Below are 18,237 nucleotides of genomic sequence, written 5' to 3'. Positions count from 1 at the left end.
TTGACACTTTGATGAACTAAAAAAAGATCAATATATTAATTAGGATAGATTAAGCTGTGAGTGTCAGAAAACCCGCAGTAACGTTGGCTTAAATATGAGAAAAGTTTACATGTGCTTCACATAAAAAAAGCAATCCAGAACTCACCTAGTGGCTCCATGTTTATCAGGGACCTGGATAACTTAATACTTGGCCCTCCTCAGCATCTTATGGCCCAAGATGGCTGCTCTCGTTCTGCCATCACATCTATATTCTAGCTAGTAGGAAGAGCAGGAGGCAAGAGCAGAATGACACTTCTTCTTCCTCCCTTCATAAGGATACTTCCTGGAAGTTGCATTTATCACCACTGGTTATATCGCATTAGCTAGAATTTGGTCACGTGGCAGTGTCTAGCTAAAGGTGGAGATGGGAAATATAGCATTAATTCTGGATGACCATGTGCCTGGCTAACATTTAGAAAAAGAAGGGGGACAGTTGATATTTGGAGACAGCTAGTGGGTCTGTGCCTCAGCTAGAAAGGCTGAAACACAATGAACAAGTACCAGGGTGATGAGGGATGAAGCCAGACTAGGAAGCATGACCAGATCTTAAAGGCCCTGTAGGTCATATTGAGGTTTTTGGGCTTCATCTGAAAAGCAGTGAGATGATCAGTAAGGCATAATCAGATTCATGTTTTTGAGGTTAATTTGGCTGCTCTGTAGAGGACATTTTGGTAGGGATGAGAGTTAAGAGGTTCTTGGGGGCAAGAAAGATGGTGGTGGTAGTGGAGATGGAGAGAAGACGACAGAGTTGAGAGATTGGAGAGAGAATCCATTGGATGAGGGGAGAGAAATGGTGATGTTGGGGATACCCTCTGATTTCTGCCAAGAGTACTTAGGTGGATGCTGGTGCCATTTACTGAGGGCAGGAATGAAGGAGGAACTGCAGGTTGGAGGGGTGAAGATCCTGAGTTCTGCATGCTGAGATTAGGTGTCTGTGGGACAAGCAAATGGAGATGCTGAAGAAGCTGTTGAGTATTTCATCTCAGAGATTAGAAAAAGAAGTCTGAGCTGGACCTGTCAGTTTGAGAGTTTCTACAAAAGAGTGGTCATTGAACCCTTGGAAAGGTTTGATAAAATCTATGGAGAGAGGATGGAGTCCTGTATGGGAGTCCAGAGGGCATGGAGCGTTTTTACTTGGAAGGTGAGGATGGAGCAGCTAGCAGGAGATTAGTGCCTCTCAAATTTTTTTTTTTTCCCCTAAATTTTGTTTATTTTGTTGTTGTTGTTGGGAATATACTTAGCAAAACATACACTAATTCAACAATTTCTACATGTACAATTCAGTGACATTGATTACATTCTTTGAGTTGTGTAACCACTGTCATCCTCCTTTTCTGAGTTGTTCCTCACTCATACACTCATAAACTCACTGCCCCCTAAGATTCCTATCTAATATTTCAAGTTGCAGTTGTCAGTTTGATCCCATATAGATAGTTTTTAAAAGAGCATAATGCTCAAGGTAGACCTTTTTTGCTAGTTAAGCTAAACTGTTGTTCGGTTTTAATATGACTTCAGGGGATTCTTTTGGTTTAAGGTTTAAAGATTATCTCAGGGCAGTAGTTTCAGGGGTTCATCCACCCTCTGTGGCTCCAGAGAATTTGAAATTCTGTTCTGTGTTTTCCTTCTTTTGATCAGGATTCTTCTATGGTCTATTTTTCTTTGACCAAAATGTTCAGTAATGGTAGCCAGACACTCTCATAGCAAAAGAGGCAGATGTTCATGGAGACAATTAGCCACACATTCCATATTCTTCTCCTGTCCCTGATTGTCTTTCTTACTCTGTTGCCCCAGGCAAATAGAGACAAATTGTGCCTTGGATGGCCACTTGAATCTTTGAAGACCCCAGGCAACAAACTAAGAGGTAGAACAGAAGCACTAAACACATGATTAGGCCAGTTAACTGGGATGTCCCATGAAACCATGACTCTAAACCTCCAGACCAAGGAACCAAATCCCACGAGCTGTTAGGTTGTATATAAGCAGCCTCAGCAGCTACTTTTTTTTTTTTTTGGTTGTTGTAAATATATCTATCACACAACTTTAGCCAATTCAACTTTTTACAGGTGTACAACTTATTGACAGCAATTAGAGTAATTGGCTGTGCAACCGTACCCTTAATCAATGAGGTTTTTCCATCACCGTTAACTACCCTTTTCCCCCTCCCTCCCACCGCTGGTAACCACTAATAAACTTTGGTCTACACATTTGCCTTTTGTCTTTTTATACAAGTGAGGTCATACAATAATTTGTCCTTTTGTGATTATCTTATTTTGCTCAGCATAATGTCTTCAAGCTCCATTCATACTGTAGCATGTATCAAGACTTCGTTTCTCCTACTGGCTGAGTAGTACTCCTTTTTATGTATGTACCACATTTCGTTTATCCGTTCATCTGTTGATGGGCGTTTAGGTTGTTTCTGCCTTTTGGCTGTTGTGAATAGTGCTGCAGTGAACATTGGTGTACAAGTCTCTTTTTGAGTCTCTGCTTTCTTCTTCTCTTTCAACATTGTTTTAGCTATTTGGCACCTCTTGCCACTCCATATAAAGTTGAGGATTGGTTTTTCTGTTTCTGTAAAGAAAGCTATTGGGATTTTTATCAGGATTACATTGAATCTATAGATTGCTTTTTGTAATATTGACGTCTTAACAATATTAAGTCTTCCCATCCATGAACGTTGAACATCTTTCCATTTATTTAAGTCTTCTTTAATCTCTTCCAGCAATGTTTATAGTTTTCATTGTTTAAGCCCTTCATGTCCCTGGTTAGATTTATTCCTAGGTATTTTATTCTCTTAGATGCTATTGTAAATGGATTTGTTTCTCTAATTTCTCTTTCAGATTTCTCACTGCTGGTGTATAGAAACCGGGTGATATTTGTTTGTTGACCTTGTACCCTGCAACTTTGCTGAATTCCTCTATTAGCTCTAGAAGTTTTCTTGCGAGCTTTTGGGATTTTCTGTATATGGGATCATATCATCTGCAAATAGAGATAGTTTTACCTCTTCTTTCCCAATCTGGATACCTTTTACTTCTTTTTCTTGTGTTATTGCTCTGGCTAGGACTTCTCATACAGCATCGAATAGAAGTGGTGATAGCAGGCACCCTCGTCTTGTTCCTGATTTCAAGGGGAAAGCTCTCAGTCTTTCTCTATTAAAAGTGTAATGTTGGCTATTGGCTTTTCATATATGCCCTGAATCATATTGAAGAATTTCTCTTCTATTTCAGTCTTAGGATTTTCATCAAGACAGGCTGTTGGATTTATCAAATGCTTTTTCTGCATCCATGGAGATGATCATGTGGTTCTTTTCCTTTGTTCTACTGATATGGTATTACATGATGTATTTTCTAGTGTTGAACCATCCCTGCTTTTCTCAAAGATATTTTAATGAAAGTGTCATTAAATCACATTGCCATTTTCTTATGTTGGTGAAAGTGTCTTTTTTCCCCCTAGATGAACCCCCCCCCCCATCCCACACTGCCCCTGTTCTCTTAGGAGATGCCTACTATATATCATATCTGTAGTTACGGTAAACCATATCCTTTTGGCTGATCATTTCTACAAGGAATTCTTTTTTTCCCCTTTCTTCAAAATTGAAATTGTCTTCTTTTTCTGGTTATAAAAGTAATACATAGTCCTTATTTTAAAAAAAATTGTGGAAACTGCAGAAGGGCATGCAGAAAAGTGAAAGTCATGTTGAATTTACCTGGAGATAATACCATTAACATTTTGTTGGTCTTTCAGATTTTAAAATTGTGTTATGTCCATATATAGACATATGTCTATATGTGTACTTATACATAGGTTTGAAATCATGCTGGATTGTAACCTGCTTTTTTACAACAATATCATCAACTTTTTTTTAAACAACATCATGGATTATTTTTTTGTCAGAAAGAAGAACTATATCATCATTTAAAATGAGGTATATAATGCATCATTACTTGTATACACCAAAATTTAACCAATTTTTTATTGATGAACATTTTAAGTTTTAGTTGTTTTTTTTTTTTCTGGTATATTCTTTACTCTTTGCACAGTTATCCAGTTATTTCCCTAAGATAAATTTCTAGAGGAAAATTTCTAGGTCAAAGGAACGTACTTTTTTTTGAGGTTAAATATAGTAATTTGCTCTCTAATTAGACGTGTGTGTGTTTTGGGGGGAGAATTTCTTAATAAAGCATTTCTGGCCTTATTTTTCTGTAAGCATTCCCTCTCCACCCAACATTTTATTTTGGAAAAATTTCAGCATACAGAGATGTTGAAAGCATTGTATGGTGAATATCTAGATTCTATAATTAACATTTTGCAATGGTTACTTTCTCAAATATCTATCTATTCAGCTATCCCCACAGTCAATCAATCCATATTATTTTTGGATATATTTCAAAGTAAGTTTCAAACCTCCTTACAGTTTACTCCTAAATCTATCACTGTTTATTGGGTAAAATATATGTAACATAAAATTTGTCATTTTAACTATTTTTAAGTGTACAATTCAGTGTCATTAATTATATTCACAATGTTGTGCAGCCATTGCCACTGTCTATTTCTAACACTTTTCAAAACATTGTATTCATCCAGCAATAACTCCTCCAGCCTGATAACGTATAATCTACTTTCTATCTCTATGAATTTTCCTATTGTAGATATTTCATATAAGTGAGTACCATACAATATTTGTTCTTTTTTGTATAGCATATTTCAATTAGCATAATGTTTTTAAGGTTCATCCATGTTGAGCATGTATTAGAATTTCATTCACTTTTATGGCTGAATGTATGTACCACATTTTGTCCATTTGTCTGTTAATGAACAGTTGGGCTGTTTCTACCTTTTGGCCGTTTTGAATAGTGCTGCAGTTAACACTGGTGTACAAGTATCTGTTTGAGTCCCTGCTTTCTATTCTTTTGGGTATTTACCTAGGAGGGGAATTGCTGTGTCATGTGGTAGTTTTTGAGGACCTGCCAAATTGTTTTCCATAGCAGCTGCACCATTTTACATTCCCACCAGCAGTGCAGGAGGATTCCAGTTTCTCCACATCCTCACCAACACTTGTTATTTACCAATTTTTTGATATCTTAGTGGGTGTGAAGTGATACCTCATTTTGGTTTTAGTTTGCGTTTTCCTAATGACTAATGATGTTGAGCGTGTGCTTTTCATGTGCTTATTGGCTATTCATGTATCTTCTTTGAAGAAATGTCTTTGGAGAAATGTCTACCTACTTTTTAATTGTTTGTCTTTTTGTTGTTAGTTGTAGGAGTTCTGTATAAATTCTGGATGTTAAATCCTTATCAGATATATGATTTGCAAATATTTTCTCCCAATCTGTAGGTTGTTTTTTCTTGATAATGTCCATTGATGCAAAAGGTTTTTAATATTGATGAAGTCCATTTTATCTATTTTTTTTTCTTTTGTTGCTTGTAGTTTTGATGTTATAGCTAAGAATCCATTGCTAAACACAAAGTCTTGAAGATTCACCCTCTGCGTTCTCTTCTAAGAGCTTTATGGTTTTAGCTCTTATATTGCTGATCCATGAGTTAATTTTTGTATAGGGTAAGAGGTAGGGGGTTCTGTCTTAGTTATCTAGTGCTGAATAACAGAAATACCACACACGGGTGGCTTTCACAAACAAATTTATTTGCTCACAGTTTAGGAGGCTAGAAGTCTGAATTCAGAGTGCCATCTCTAGGGGAAGGCTTTTTCTCTCTGCCGGCTCTGGAGGAAGGTCCTTGTCTTTTTGAGCTTCTGCTCCAGGTGACCTTATGTGGCTTGGCATCTCTCTTCCCCCATCTCAGCTTCTCTCACTTACTTGTTTAATGTTTTTTATATTTCAAAAGAGATTGACTCAAGACACGTTCTACACTAATTTTGCCTCATTATCGTAACAAAGACAGCACATTCCCAAATGGGGTTATAACCATAAGTATAAACTAAAATCCAAACCTGTTGCCATAGAGTCAATTCTGACTCATAGTGACCATATACAACAGAATAGAACTGCCCCATAGGGTTTCCAAAACTAATCTTTATGGAAGCAGAATGCTGCATCTTTCTCCCATGGAGCGGTTGTTGAATTTGAACCGCCGGCCTTTTGGTTAGCAGCCCAGCTCTTAACGACTGTGCCACCAGGGCTCCTTTTAACATATATAATCGCAATGGTTAATGTGCCCAATATATAAGGAGCTCCTATAAAACAAGGATAAATAACGTAGCAGCACATCCTTATGGTGGTGTTAGAAGGATGTATAGCACAGTACTGCCCAGCCCAGAGTGAGCATTTAATAATGGGAGCAATTTCTTTTATTATTTTTACTAGACCATTGTGTTGATTTGTTGAATGCACTATTTCTTATATACCTTTGGGGATGGAGGTGAGTAATTTCTGGTTTTGGGGGGTCTTTTTTGCTTAAGAATGGATTAATTATATGTTGTATCCTTTTTTTCTTTTATAAACTTGGAGGGAAAAAAATTCAATAAGGAACCTCAAAAACCAAATACTACTCCAGTGTGGCAGATTGTCAGGGCCACTCTATACTGACTGTGTTGAAATATTGGCCCCAGTGGTCTCTGAAGAGATGCCTGTCCTGTCACTTGGTTGGAGCGTGCACTGTACATTGTTTTCTCTTTGACCTTGGACTGATGTGTGTAACCCATGACTAGGGGTACAGCACATAGAGAGGGGTGTGCCCTGTCCAGATTCTAGAAGGACAGAGAACATATAGACGCTAAGGCAAGGAGAGCCTGTCCTCAGCACTGGCTTCCCCGTTGGTTCCCTCAGTCTGTGGTAAGAGCGTATCCTCTGGTTTGCAGCGAGTTTTCATTCTAGCCCCCATGTGCAGGTGAGTAGTGTGATGATTTAGGGAAGACCCTGATGGGTGATGTTGGCATCCCTGAGGAGGAGGGCAAGCCAAGCAGATTGCAAGGCTTTTTGCAGATGTGTGTTGGGTCGGACTCTGGTCCTCTCAAGCTTTGCACACATATATAAAAATGGAACTGAAAAGTATTTTCATTTGTACCTAATTTGTGAAAGCTGTGAATTCATGGTAGGAGGTTATGAAACCAACTCAGAAGGGTTTCCCAGTGAGAGTAACTATATCCCATATGTCTCCCCAGAACTAAGTAGGAGTCGGAGACTTTTTCTGGAGCTCTGGGCTGTGAAATAAACCAGACATCTCACTGTGGCTGTTGAGGGGCAGGTGGGAGAGCAGCAGAGGCAGCACCCACCCATACTGTTTAGCCTGCCCCCGGGGTGGTGGGGGGAGTGGCTTTAGTGAGTCAGTACGTTCATTACCTCCTACCTTTGCTGCCTTCACCACCTCATACTTCTCGGAAAGCAGTTGGGCATAGTATAGCAACCCAGAGGGTGGCAGTGATTATTTGAGAAGGCACATACTTCATTTCAGACCAGATAGGTATTATCAGCCTAGATTATTTGTCAGTCCTGAAATAGACTTGGCACACCAGGCAGGCTGTCTGCTTATGGTATAGCTGTGGTGGTGCAGGACTGGCTGGTTCTAAACTGTGCTTGCATTTTAGACCTGGGCTGCAATACTGGAGAATATCTTTATCATACAAAAATCAAGAAAAACAAAAGCTAGTACATTCAGATCTTTTATCTGGGTTGCACTTGGAAGGTTGTGGTTTACTGGATGCTGTATGTTCAAGTCCTAATCTCTACCTTCTCAGCTGTCATATGGGGAAAATAACACCAAGTTCATAGAGATGTATAAGGATTAAGTACCGCCAGTTCCTCCCTCTTCTGGATATCTTTCTATCAACCCAGTCAATGTGAAACCAAGGCTGAAATGTAGTAGGGTTGATTTTCTTATCACTGTAGCAACCTGTTTTCCATTTTAGTTTCTTAAGAGCAAAATCCATGATACCCTGACCACTGATCAGAGAGCAGAGAGGGGGGCATTTTTTTTTTTTTTAAGCTCAATGATTCATTTATTCACTTAGCAAATATTTTTCAAGCATCTGCTGTGTGCCAGACGACACTGTGCTGGGTGCTGAGGATACAAAAACGAGTAGCTGACAGCCCTCAGGAAGGTCACACACAAGTGGCAAAAGTAGTTATAGTGTGGTTGATGAAACAGTGGAGATGGGCAGAGGACGTATGGGAATACAGAGGAAGAGCATCTCCCTCAGCTTGGGTTGATGGGGAGTTTGTTGTGGGGGTGGAGTGAGAGTGGAAGAGGAATGTGAGCAAAGGAAACCTCTTGAATAAAGACATGAAGTTAAGAAATGTGATGGTATGTTTGGAGTTCTGTGAGCAAACTGGTATTGCTGGAGTGGGGAGAGATGAGGCTGGAGAGATAGGAAGGGGCTAGATCAAGAAAGGTCTTGTGTGCTATGTTAAGGGGCTCAGGCTTTATTCAGTGGGTGAGCAGTTCTCAAGGGAGAGGAAATGCCCATTTGCATTTGCAACAACCATAAAATTGAGGACCCCTGGGTCTGGATATGCTTGTATGGAAGGTGGCTTGGAGAACTTGAGACCTGAGGCTCCTTTTAGGAAGACCTGTAGTAGCCCTTGGGTGGCGCAAGTGGTTAGGCACTCTGCTGCTAACCAAAAGATTGATGGTTTGAGATACTTCATAAGAACGGCCTGGTGGTCTGCTTCCAAAAGGTCAGTCATTGAAAGCCCTGTGGAGCACAGTTCTACTTTGACACACGTGTGGTCTCACCATGAGTCAGAATTGACTGAATGGCAACTGGTTTGTAGTTGTCTAGGGCCAGAGACAATGAGGGCTATAGGAAGTAGGGATGGAGAGGAATGGGTGGATATAAATTTAAGACTTGAATAATTAGAGGAAGAGAGAATGAGAAGCAGGGACCAAGTATGACCAGGGCTCTACTTTTTCTGTTTGAGACCCTGCTCATATTCTCCCTCTTTAGGGAAATTTTTTTCTGACCGTTGGCTCAAACTTTGCTGTATAACTCTGACCCTGATTGCCTCTCCTCATTACATCTTGACTTACATTGTTTGTAAGTTTGTTTTACTTTTTCTAATAGGCGGAGGCTCTTAAAAGTTAGGGCCTGTATCACACTTTTTTGGGTGCAATTTTAGGTATTTAATATTTTTTATGCATAACATTATTGGGGCTTTATGCAATTTATTCCATGTAGTTCTGATTTTTTTCTAAGAGAAGGAAGAGATGAATACAAATGTCAAATGGGAGGTTTCCTCATCCAGAGGAATACCTTGATGACTTGTGAGTCTAAAAGGGAGTTTAAAACATCAAATACATGTTGAAATCAGCCGAAAGAATGTTGAGAGAGTGGGGTTTTAGAAGAATAGGCTAGCTTTTTTGCCATTTAGTTCTGGAAACAATTTACCTAGAGAGGTTTCTCTATTGTGTTGGCAGTGTTTTGATCATCTAGAAAAGCTGTGAGGCAGAATTAGGTCCCTGGGGGGTGCGAATGGTTTGTGCTCAACTATTAACCTAAAGGTTGGTGGTTCGAACCCACCCAGCGGTGCCACGAAAGAAAGGCCTGGTGATCTGCTTCTGTAAAGATTACAGTTGAGAAAACCCTATGCAGCGGTTCTACTCTGTAACACATGGGGTTGCCATGAGTTGGAATCAACTTGATGGTAACGGGTTTGATTTGGTTTTGAAGGCCAAATTAATTGTTGTTTCTGAGTGGTTTGTGTTTCTGATTCTCTGTGCAGGTCTAGAGCCCGAGGCCCAGTGTGAACTGTCGCCTGTGAACGCCTCCCATCCCGTGCAGGCCTTGATGGAGAGCTTCACCGTCTTGTCGGGCTGCGCCAGCAGGGGCACGACGGGGCTGCCACAGGAGGTGCACATCCTGAACCTCCGCGCTGGGGATGAGGGGCCCGGCCAGCCCCAGAGAGAGGTAGGCGTGGGGGTCAGCTTTCAACCCACTGTTCCTCTGAGTTTGTAAAGACAATTTTTTTTTTCCAGGAGCTGCCCATTTGTTTTCTTTTTAAAAATTTTTTTTTTATTGTACTTTAGATGAAGGTTTACAGAACAAATAGTTTCTCATTGAACAGTCAGTACACATATTGTTTTATGACAATGGTTAACAATCCCACAACATGTCAACACTGTCCCTTCTCAACCTTGAGTTCCCTATTACCAACTTTCATGTCCCTTCCTGCCTTCTAGTCCTTGTCCCTCGACTGTTGTGCCCCATTAGTCTCGTTTTGTTTTACGGGGCTGTCTAATAATTTGGCTGGATGGTGAACCTCAGGAGCAACTTCATTACTGAGTTAACAGGGTGTCCGGGGACCATATTCTCAGGGTTTCTCCAGTCTCTGTCAGGCCAGTAGGTCTTTTTTTGTGAGTTAGAATTTTGTTGTACATTTTTCTCCAGCTCTGTCCAGGACCCTCTGTTGTGATCCTGGTGTAAAGATAATTTTAATGAACAAAGAGGTCTTTTCTTCCGTTCTGGGGCTTAACGAGGATGCTGACCTTTGAACAGAAGTGAGGAAGAAGAAACAACGTACACGGAAGAGAGATGGATTTCGAATCATGAATTGCCCTTTGGACAGGGCAACGGGACTTCTCTCTCTAGGGATTACTCAGCTCTCCCCTTCCCCTTGGCCTCCATGTGGGAAAGAATGATCTTAAGAATTTCATTTTCTAAACAAAATGAGGTGCCATTTCGCCATGATTATAATAGGTCTTTCGCACCTCCTCCTGTGCCCTCTTTTTTCTTTCCTTGTTTTGTCGTATGAACCTATTGCTTCTGTAGGATAAATGAGGGGGAAATGGGAACACTCTGGAGTAAAGATGCCGGTACTTGTACGTGGCTTACAAAGCCCTGAGGGTCGCCCCTTATCAGTATCCAGGCAGCTTCTCAGGGCTGATGGTGGTTGTGATGATGATGATGATAGAAGCTCACAGTTACTCAGTATTTACTCCATGCTCAACACTTATTTGAAGCATTCATGCTTGCACCAATCCCATGAAGTTCTATTACTATCCTCATTTTACAGGTAAGGTAATGGTTGCAGTGAAAACTCACTTGCCCAGGGTCATCCCCTTAATAAAGAAATGGCCTCCTCTTTCCTTTCAAAAATGACCTAGATTGTGGGTGCACGGTCATCATGCTTCTTTTAGGAAGATGTATTTCCTCACACGATAATGCACAGTGTCACTCTGTTTTTCGGCTTCTGTGTGTCCGAAATGCGATCACTTAGGCATTCTCTCTCCAGGGAGAGAAAAACCACAAAAACGCTGATCACAGTGAAGTGTAGGAAGAGTAATGCAGAACGAAATCTATCTTTGAGCTTTCTTCTTCTGGTCAAGAAAGTTAATTTCCAGAACCATTTGTTTATATGCCTCCCCCACTCCTCCTTTTTGGGGGAGTAGGAACAGGAGAGATGAGGAGTCCAGAAGGAAAAGCAAACTGATTTTAATCTCGTGAAAGTGTGCAGCGTTTGTGCTTTTCAAAGACAGATCATCTAACCTTTTGAGCTACGTTAGAAATTATTGTTAATACTCTTGGTTGCTTGCCATTGTTGCTGCAACGCATACTTCAGGTCAGCTTTCTTTATCCCAGTAATGTGTCTTTAATTCTTAACTTCTGGGGGAGAGTTTGTGGTGGGAGGGAAAGGAAATGCAGTTCCTATGAAGCGTTGCTGACTCCAACAGTTCTTTAGCAGCAATAATTACTCATTTTATATATGCTTCTCTCAGAGGAACAAAGGAGGAAAGGAAAGTCCAAGCTGCTACAGAGGCAGCAACAGCAGAAAATTCTTGATGTTAAATTGTGCGGTACTGTTGTTGACTCTGAAAATAGATTCAGATAGGACTAGTGAAGCAAAAGAAAAATATCTCACGGAATGACAGCAGAACTCTCCCACACTTGTGTTTACTATGTTAGATGAAAATGAAATTTATTTCGGGACATGACAGGACTGAGGATTTGTAAAATTAGCTAGCATTCGAGGGATGTAGTATGTTCAGTGAGGAGGAAAAGAAAGTCAATGGAGGGTAGTATCTAAAACTATTTTTAATTTATCTTATTTTTTGTTGTTGAGAATATGGTATACACAGCAGAACATATACCAATACAACAGTTTCTACATGTACAATTCAGTGTCTAAAACTTTTTTATAGCCTGAACATTATTCTTATTCCTATATATTTGGATAGTAGATGTGTGATAATGATTGGGTTAAGGATTTGAAGATACTTCTCTGAAACTGAGGGAAATTGCATTATTTCCTTCTCTGGGAACCTTTAAGAATTAGATGGTTATAGTTTAGTCCTGTTTGAAACAAGATTGTTTGGATAACTGATTTTTAGAAATTCCGTCTGGCCTTGTTGTTGTTAGGTGCTGTCAAGTCGGTTCTGACTCATAGTGACCCTATGTACAATAAAATGAAATGCTACCCTGTCCTGCACCATCCTCACAATCCTTGCTGTGTTTGAGCCCATTGTTGTAGCCACTGTGTCAATCCATCTCATTGAGGGTCTTCCTCTTTTTCACTGACATTCTACTTTACCAAGCATGATGTTCTCCAGAGACTGGTCCCTGCTGATAACATATCCAGAGAAAGTGAGACAAAGTCTTGCCATCCGTGCTTTTAGGGAGCATTCTGGCTGTACTTCTTCCGAGACAGATGTGAAACCTATCTGTCATGGATGACCCTGCTGGTATTTGAAATAACAGTGGCATAGCTTCCAGCATCACAGCAACACACAAACCACCGTGGTACGACAGACAAGTGGTGGTCATCTGGCCTTCAGTTGCTCTTACATAGTAGACCTCGGACTCTTTTGCTTATACAGAGTGATTGGGCAGAGGATGGTATCAGAACAACAGGGTCATAACAAAGAGAAAATGAAAGTTTATTTGTGGGTGGTGCTATTAAGATGGAGAAGAGTTAAATATCTCTCACCATCTCTATATTTGACTCTGGAGATACATTACTGCAGCCATGCAGTTTTAAAAAATCATTTGAATCATATGATCCAACAGTTCCACTCCTAGGTATGTACCCAGGAGAAACGAAAACATACATCCACACAAAAACTTGTCCATGACTGTTCATAGCAGTGTTATTTATAATAGCCAAAAAATTGAAACAACCTGAATGTCCATCAACTGATGAATGGATAAATAAAATGTGGTATGTCCATACAATAGAGTATTATTCAGCAATAACAAGAATCAAGTACTCATACATGTTGCAACATGGATGAACCTTGAAAACATTATGCCAAGTGAAAGAACCCAATTACAAAAGACCATGTATTACATGATTCCATTTATATGAAATGTCCAGAACAGGCAAATTTATAGAGACAGAAAGTAAATTAGTGGGTGCTTATGGTTGGAGCAAGGGGAGGGAGGAATTGGGGTTGATTGCTGATGAGTATGGGGTTTCTTTTGGGGAATGGAAAATGTTCTAAAATTAGATTGTGGTGATGGTTGCACAACCCCGTGAATATACTAAAAAACGTTGAGTTTTACACTTAATTTAAAAGGGTGAATTTTATGATATGTGAATTATGTCTCAATAAAGCTGTTAAAAAAAAATCAATTGACCAGCCAGTGTTCTAATTAGCCCATAAAGTTTACCTTGGCTTGATTCATTTTTTTTTTTAAACCAAGATTGTTTCTTCCTCCAACCTAAACACACTGAAATCTTTTTGTTATTCTCAGAGGATAGCTTGATTTTTATAGATATGTCATTTATATGGTCTATGCTAAAAATCATAGCTGATATGATTTCAGGGTAATAGCCTTTGTACATGTCTCTACCAAATATTAAAGGCAAATATTTTTCAAAATGAAATGATAAGTGTGGTTGTTTACAAATTAGCAAAAGCATTGCCACTCTGGCTCCTAGCCATAATTGGCTTTGACTTCAATGACTGCTATAGTTGTTTTTCAGAGCCCTGGTGGCACAGTGGTTAAGAGCTTGCCTGCTAGCAGTGCAAATCCACCAGCCGCTCCTTGGAAACCCTGTGGGGGAATTCTACTCTGTCCTATAGGGTCTCTATGAGTCGGAATTGACTGGACAGCAATGAGTTTCAACGGGTTTTTATAGATGTTTTTCACTATGTCATCCCCAAATGTGAGGGACTTACTAAACCAACTCAATTTCTCTTCGGCTTGTTGTTGGTGCAGGATCAGCATTACGATCTATAATAAGTCATCCCTTCTCTAACATTTTGAGGTGCCCTGGTGGTGCGGTGGTTAAGCGTTCAGCTGCTAACTGACAGGTTGGTGGTTCGAACCCATCAGCTGCTCCGTGGGAGAAAGATGTGGCAGTCTGCTTCCATAAAGATTTACAGCCTTGGAAACCTTACAAGGCAGTTCTACTCTGTCTTACAGGGTCCCTATGAGTCGGAATCAACTCGACGGCAGTGGGTTTGGTTTTTTGGTTTTGGTCTCTAACATTTTACTGAATTCCTGCCTCCCAGGTGCCTTAAGATTCTTTCAGCTGAGGAGCATTTTCTTATTTTCCTGCATTGAGGAGGTGTGGGAGCCCACACCCGGAAGTAATAACTGTAGCAGGTTGACAAGATTTGGGGAAATAGTTATGCGTAAGTTAGATAAACAGTTTTATAGGTAAGCGGAAAATTTGTTATCAGAAACACTCTTGTCGCAATAATGTATAAAAAGCCCTGTCTGCCGAAGCACTGGCCTCACTTCTGGGTTCTCATCAGGAAAGCATAGACCTGTAATTGTATTTTTCATCTGAACCCACACCTCTCATTTGTAAGCACTGGTTTTGGAAACAACTGCCTTGGAAGCGAACAGGAAGCTAGAAAAAGACACTGGCAACACGGGAAGGAGAAGAGGGTAAACGGCCCTGAAAGATCAGATTTGTCTTTTAGAATAAGTGGGACCTATGTCATTGTTTTCATCAGTCTAAAAATCAGCTCCTAGTAACCTTTTATGGAGACCCTGGATGGCACAAATGGCCAGTGTTGGACTGCTAGCTGAAAGGTTGATGGTTGGAATCCATCCAGAGGCGCCTCGGAAGACAGGCCGGCGATCTGCTTCTGAAAGGTCACAGCCTTTAAAACCCTATGGAGTGCAGTTCTGCTCTGCACACGTGGGGTTGCTATGAGTCAGAATCAGCTTGAGGACCAAACCAAACCCGTTGCTTTCGAGGCAGTTCCAACTCATAGCGACCCTATAGAACGGAGTAGAACTGTCCATAGGGTTTCTAAGGCCGTGATCTTTATGGAAGCAGACTGCCACATCTTTCTCCTGTGGAACAACTGGTGAGTTCAAACTGCCAACCTTTTGATTAGCAACTGGGTGCTTTAACCACTGCGCCACCAGGGCTCCTTGTCTTGAGGGCAACTAACCACAAAAGTGCCTTTTGATTTAGAAGTAAAATGCATCCATCCCCTCCTGTTAGATTGTAGAGTTTGGTACCTTGGGATGTTTCCTGATTCCTGAGAAGTGGTATAGCACCATCAGAGGCTTGTTTATAGCAGCATAATTCCATTAGTTGCTGGAATAGCAATAGTGTTTCCTAATGTCTCATTTTACTTGTGAGTGGCTTTTAAGTGGTGGTTTGTCTTTTCTATTTCTGACCTATCCAATTGCTTAATTGTTGTGAAAAGCTGCTGAGGGTAAGCCTCTAGCTAGCCGTTAGATATGTGTATAAAAGATGGGCATTTAATTTTATGCATTTTTTTGACATTAAAAGGGCATGCAAGTGACTGGCTGAAAGAGTAGGAGTGGAGTAAGGACCAGGAGGCTTCATTGTCATGAGAAAGGGTCCAGATTTAGTAACTTCACCTATCAGAAAGCTGCATAACCCTCTGTACTTTTATGTATTTGCTTATTGTATGCTTCATTCCAAAAATGGATTTGGGATGGGCTTATAGCAAAAGACATACCAACACTGTAAGTAGAAACACAAAATGAGGACCAAAGAAAAAAGAATAGCGCAATTTGTTAGCAGTATGGGTTAATGCCGTTGATATGAGTTTGAAATTTGGCTCCCAGCTTCTTGGCACACAGGGCCAAATGGGAAGTGTGGTAAATCACCCATGTGGCTCCAAGCCACTTTTACTTTGCACCTTTTCTGTGGACTGTGACATAAAGCTGTCCCTTTCCTGGTTTTTTTTGAGGGCAGGAAAGACCACATTTGGGAGAAGGAGAAACAAGTAAATACATCTCAAATGCTAACCATTTAGCTTGCCTCTTAACAGCTCCCTTACCCTACAAATAACAATATCAGCAACAACAGTGGTGGCTATTGAGTGCTTACTGTGGCTGCCACCTGCCCAGCATCCTCATCATTGGCCTGAAAGGGGGTCTTGGTGGTCGCTGGTTTTAAAGAAGAGGAAACTTGGGCTTAGGGAGGTTATACAACCATCTGATTAGTTGTGGAGCCAGGCTCTGATTTGCATCTCTTGGGCTATGCAGCCCAAGGTTTTTCTCAGGGCTTTGAACCAGTTCTGCCTGGTTTAGTTATGGCTGACAAAGTGAAACCTGAAGAGACCTGAATTTTTAAAATGTGGGTGAAGTGGAATGGTAAGTGGAATGCGAAAAATTACGGATTGAAGGCCTGATAGAAATTTAATTTTCCTCTTAGAAAACAAGAGCAGCGTGCATGTTGCATAGCAACCAAATCTCTTGACTGGCAGAGTCTGAAACAGTGGTGCCCTGCTCAAAGATGGTAGCTGACCACACCACTTTGAATGTATATCACGCTCCTGGGTTCTGGCAGTAATGCAATTCCCCACGTCAGGCTCCTGAAAGGGCTCACTATGCCTCTTCTGAGTCTCCTATTCCAGGGCTTTGACCTGTAATTTTTCCTGTTGCATTTATTGTTTAGCTTCACTGAAATTTAAAAAATCTGGGTCTGTTCCAATTTCGCCTCATCGGCCATAACTGAAATGGTGTGAACTGGTTTGAGGCCCTGCGTTTTCTACACTTCCAGACTGCCCCTCTTTTAGCTTTTATTTTGTTCCGGGCTACAAAACCTGCCTATCAAGCCTGTAGAGATGAGCCAGCCAATCTCCTAGAGAGAGTTTGGGATTTGCGCTCAGGCTTGTGATAGCTCTCTCCAGTCTTCAGAGTCCTTTTTCACTTCTTTCTTTGTGGCTTTGAGGCAGTGTTAAGGTTGATCTGTGTGTGGCAGACATGGTTTAAGATGATCACACCAAATGTCAGTAATTATAAACTGCAGAGCTGAGCTCAGGAGCCATGGCACTATTATGTGACTATTAATCCCCACACAAAATGCCCCCAGCCCAGTGGGCTTTTGTGTTCTGGTCTGGTTTTCAGTTGATCACTTTTCCTTCCGCCCCCATAAAGGCTTTCAGCTGCCTTCACAAAAGTAACTCACCTGCCCTCTGCTTGGAATTGACTAGTTCTTATGACAAACTTGTTTGAAGTGTGTGATAAGAGAGAACTAGCACATTAAGGGACTCTCCCTGCTATGAACAAAATGCAAGAGCCTCAGTGTATGGACTTTGCCATCTAGTTTGACTTTTTTTTTTTTTTTTTGCTTATTTTGGGGGGAATTTAACAGTTCAAGAATTGTACCTTCTGAAGATACCTGCCTCTCTCCCTGCTTACCTCCTTGTGTATCTGTATGTAGGTGTCCCCTCCCCCACCTGGTTTCTACAGTATTAGTAGCTGGACTTCTTTTTGTTTCAATAATGAAAATATAGACAGAATAGTGCTTGTGGGGACTGGGTATGTATCTTGCTGTTCTCCATCACTGCTAAATGAATTGATACAAAATTTCAAGGCTGGCTTTTTGAAGAGTGCATATTTGAGAGCAAAAACATCAAATCCACACCAGCAAACTGGCTACCTTCCTTCTCTATCTGGGGGCATTTTTTTCCTCTGCTGTTATTCATGAGTAACTTCCCAGAGTTAGTCCTTTGCATATACAGGAAAAAAAGAAAAAGAAACTCAGGGCTGTTTGTTTCTAGAGATCTTTTACGCAGTATGTACTAAGCAAGTGTCAAAGTAAACCCCTGAAACGCAAACACTGTATATAGGTATTGGTGAATTCAGTTACTAAACAAATACTTTCCACCTGTAAGCAGTGCCTGATGTTTGTTTAAAAGGAGGCTGTCCTGGAAATCACCCCATCCTGATGTGAGAGACTACCTCTGAAGTGGCCGTTCTGTTGCAGATCTACATCTGATCTATCAGAAAGTTACACTGATGACAAGGGTCACATTTCTGAAAGGGCGTTCATCTGTCTCTTCCATTCACTTGAGTGTTGCTGTGGA

The 18,237-nt window shown here is 40.7% G+C and overlaps 1 protein-coding gene across 3 annotated transcripts in view; it reads left to right on the top strand.

Moving 5' to 3' along the window:
- The window catches only part of TGFBR3 (transforming growth factor beta receptor 3), a 209,094-nt gene that overhangs the window by 71,394 nt on the left and 119,463 nt on the right, over positions 1-18,237 (top strand). For 2 of the 3 annotated variants that reach the window (XM_004378731.2, XM_023733421.1), the window contains one exon: positions 9,711-9,895. In XM_004378731.2, the coding sequence (XP_004378788.1) occupies positions 9,711-9,895 (185 nt within the window). Of the gene's footprint in view, positions 1-9,580; positions 9,896-18,237 lie in introns of those variants that run through there. The other variant, XM_023733420.1, reaches the window with a different exon arrangement.

The sequence above is a fragment of the Trichechus manatus genome, unplaced genomic scaffold (genome assembly GCF_000243295.1).
Source record: "Trichechus manatus latirostris isolate Lorelei unplaced genomic scaffold, TriManLat1.0 scaffold00058, whole genome shotgun sequence".
Lineage (NCBI taxonomy): Eukaryota > Metazoa > Chordata > Mammalia > Sirenia > Trichechidae > Trichechus > Trichechus manatus.
The sequence above is the reverse complement of the archived record's forward strand: the minus strand, read 5'-3'. Positions and strand labels throughout refer to the sequence as shown.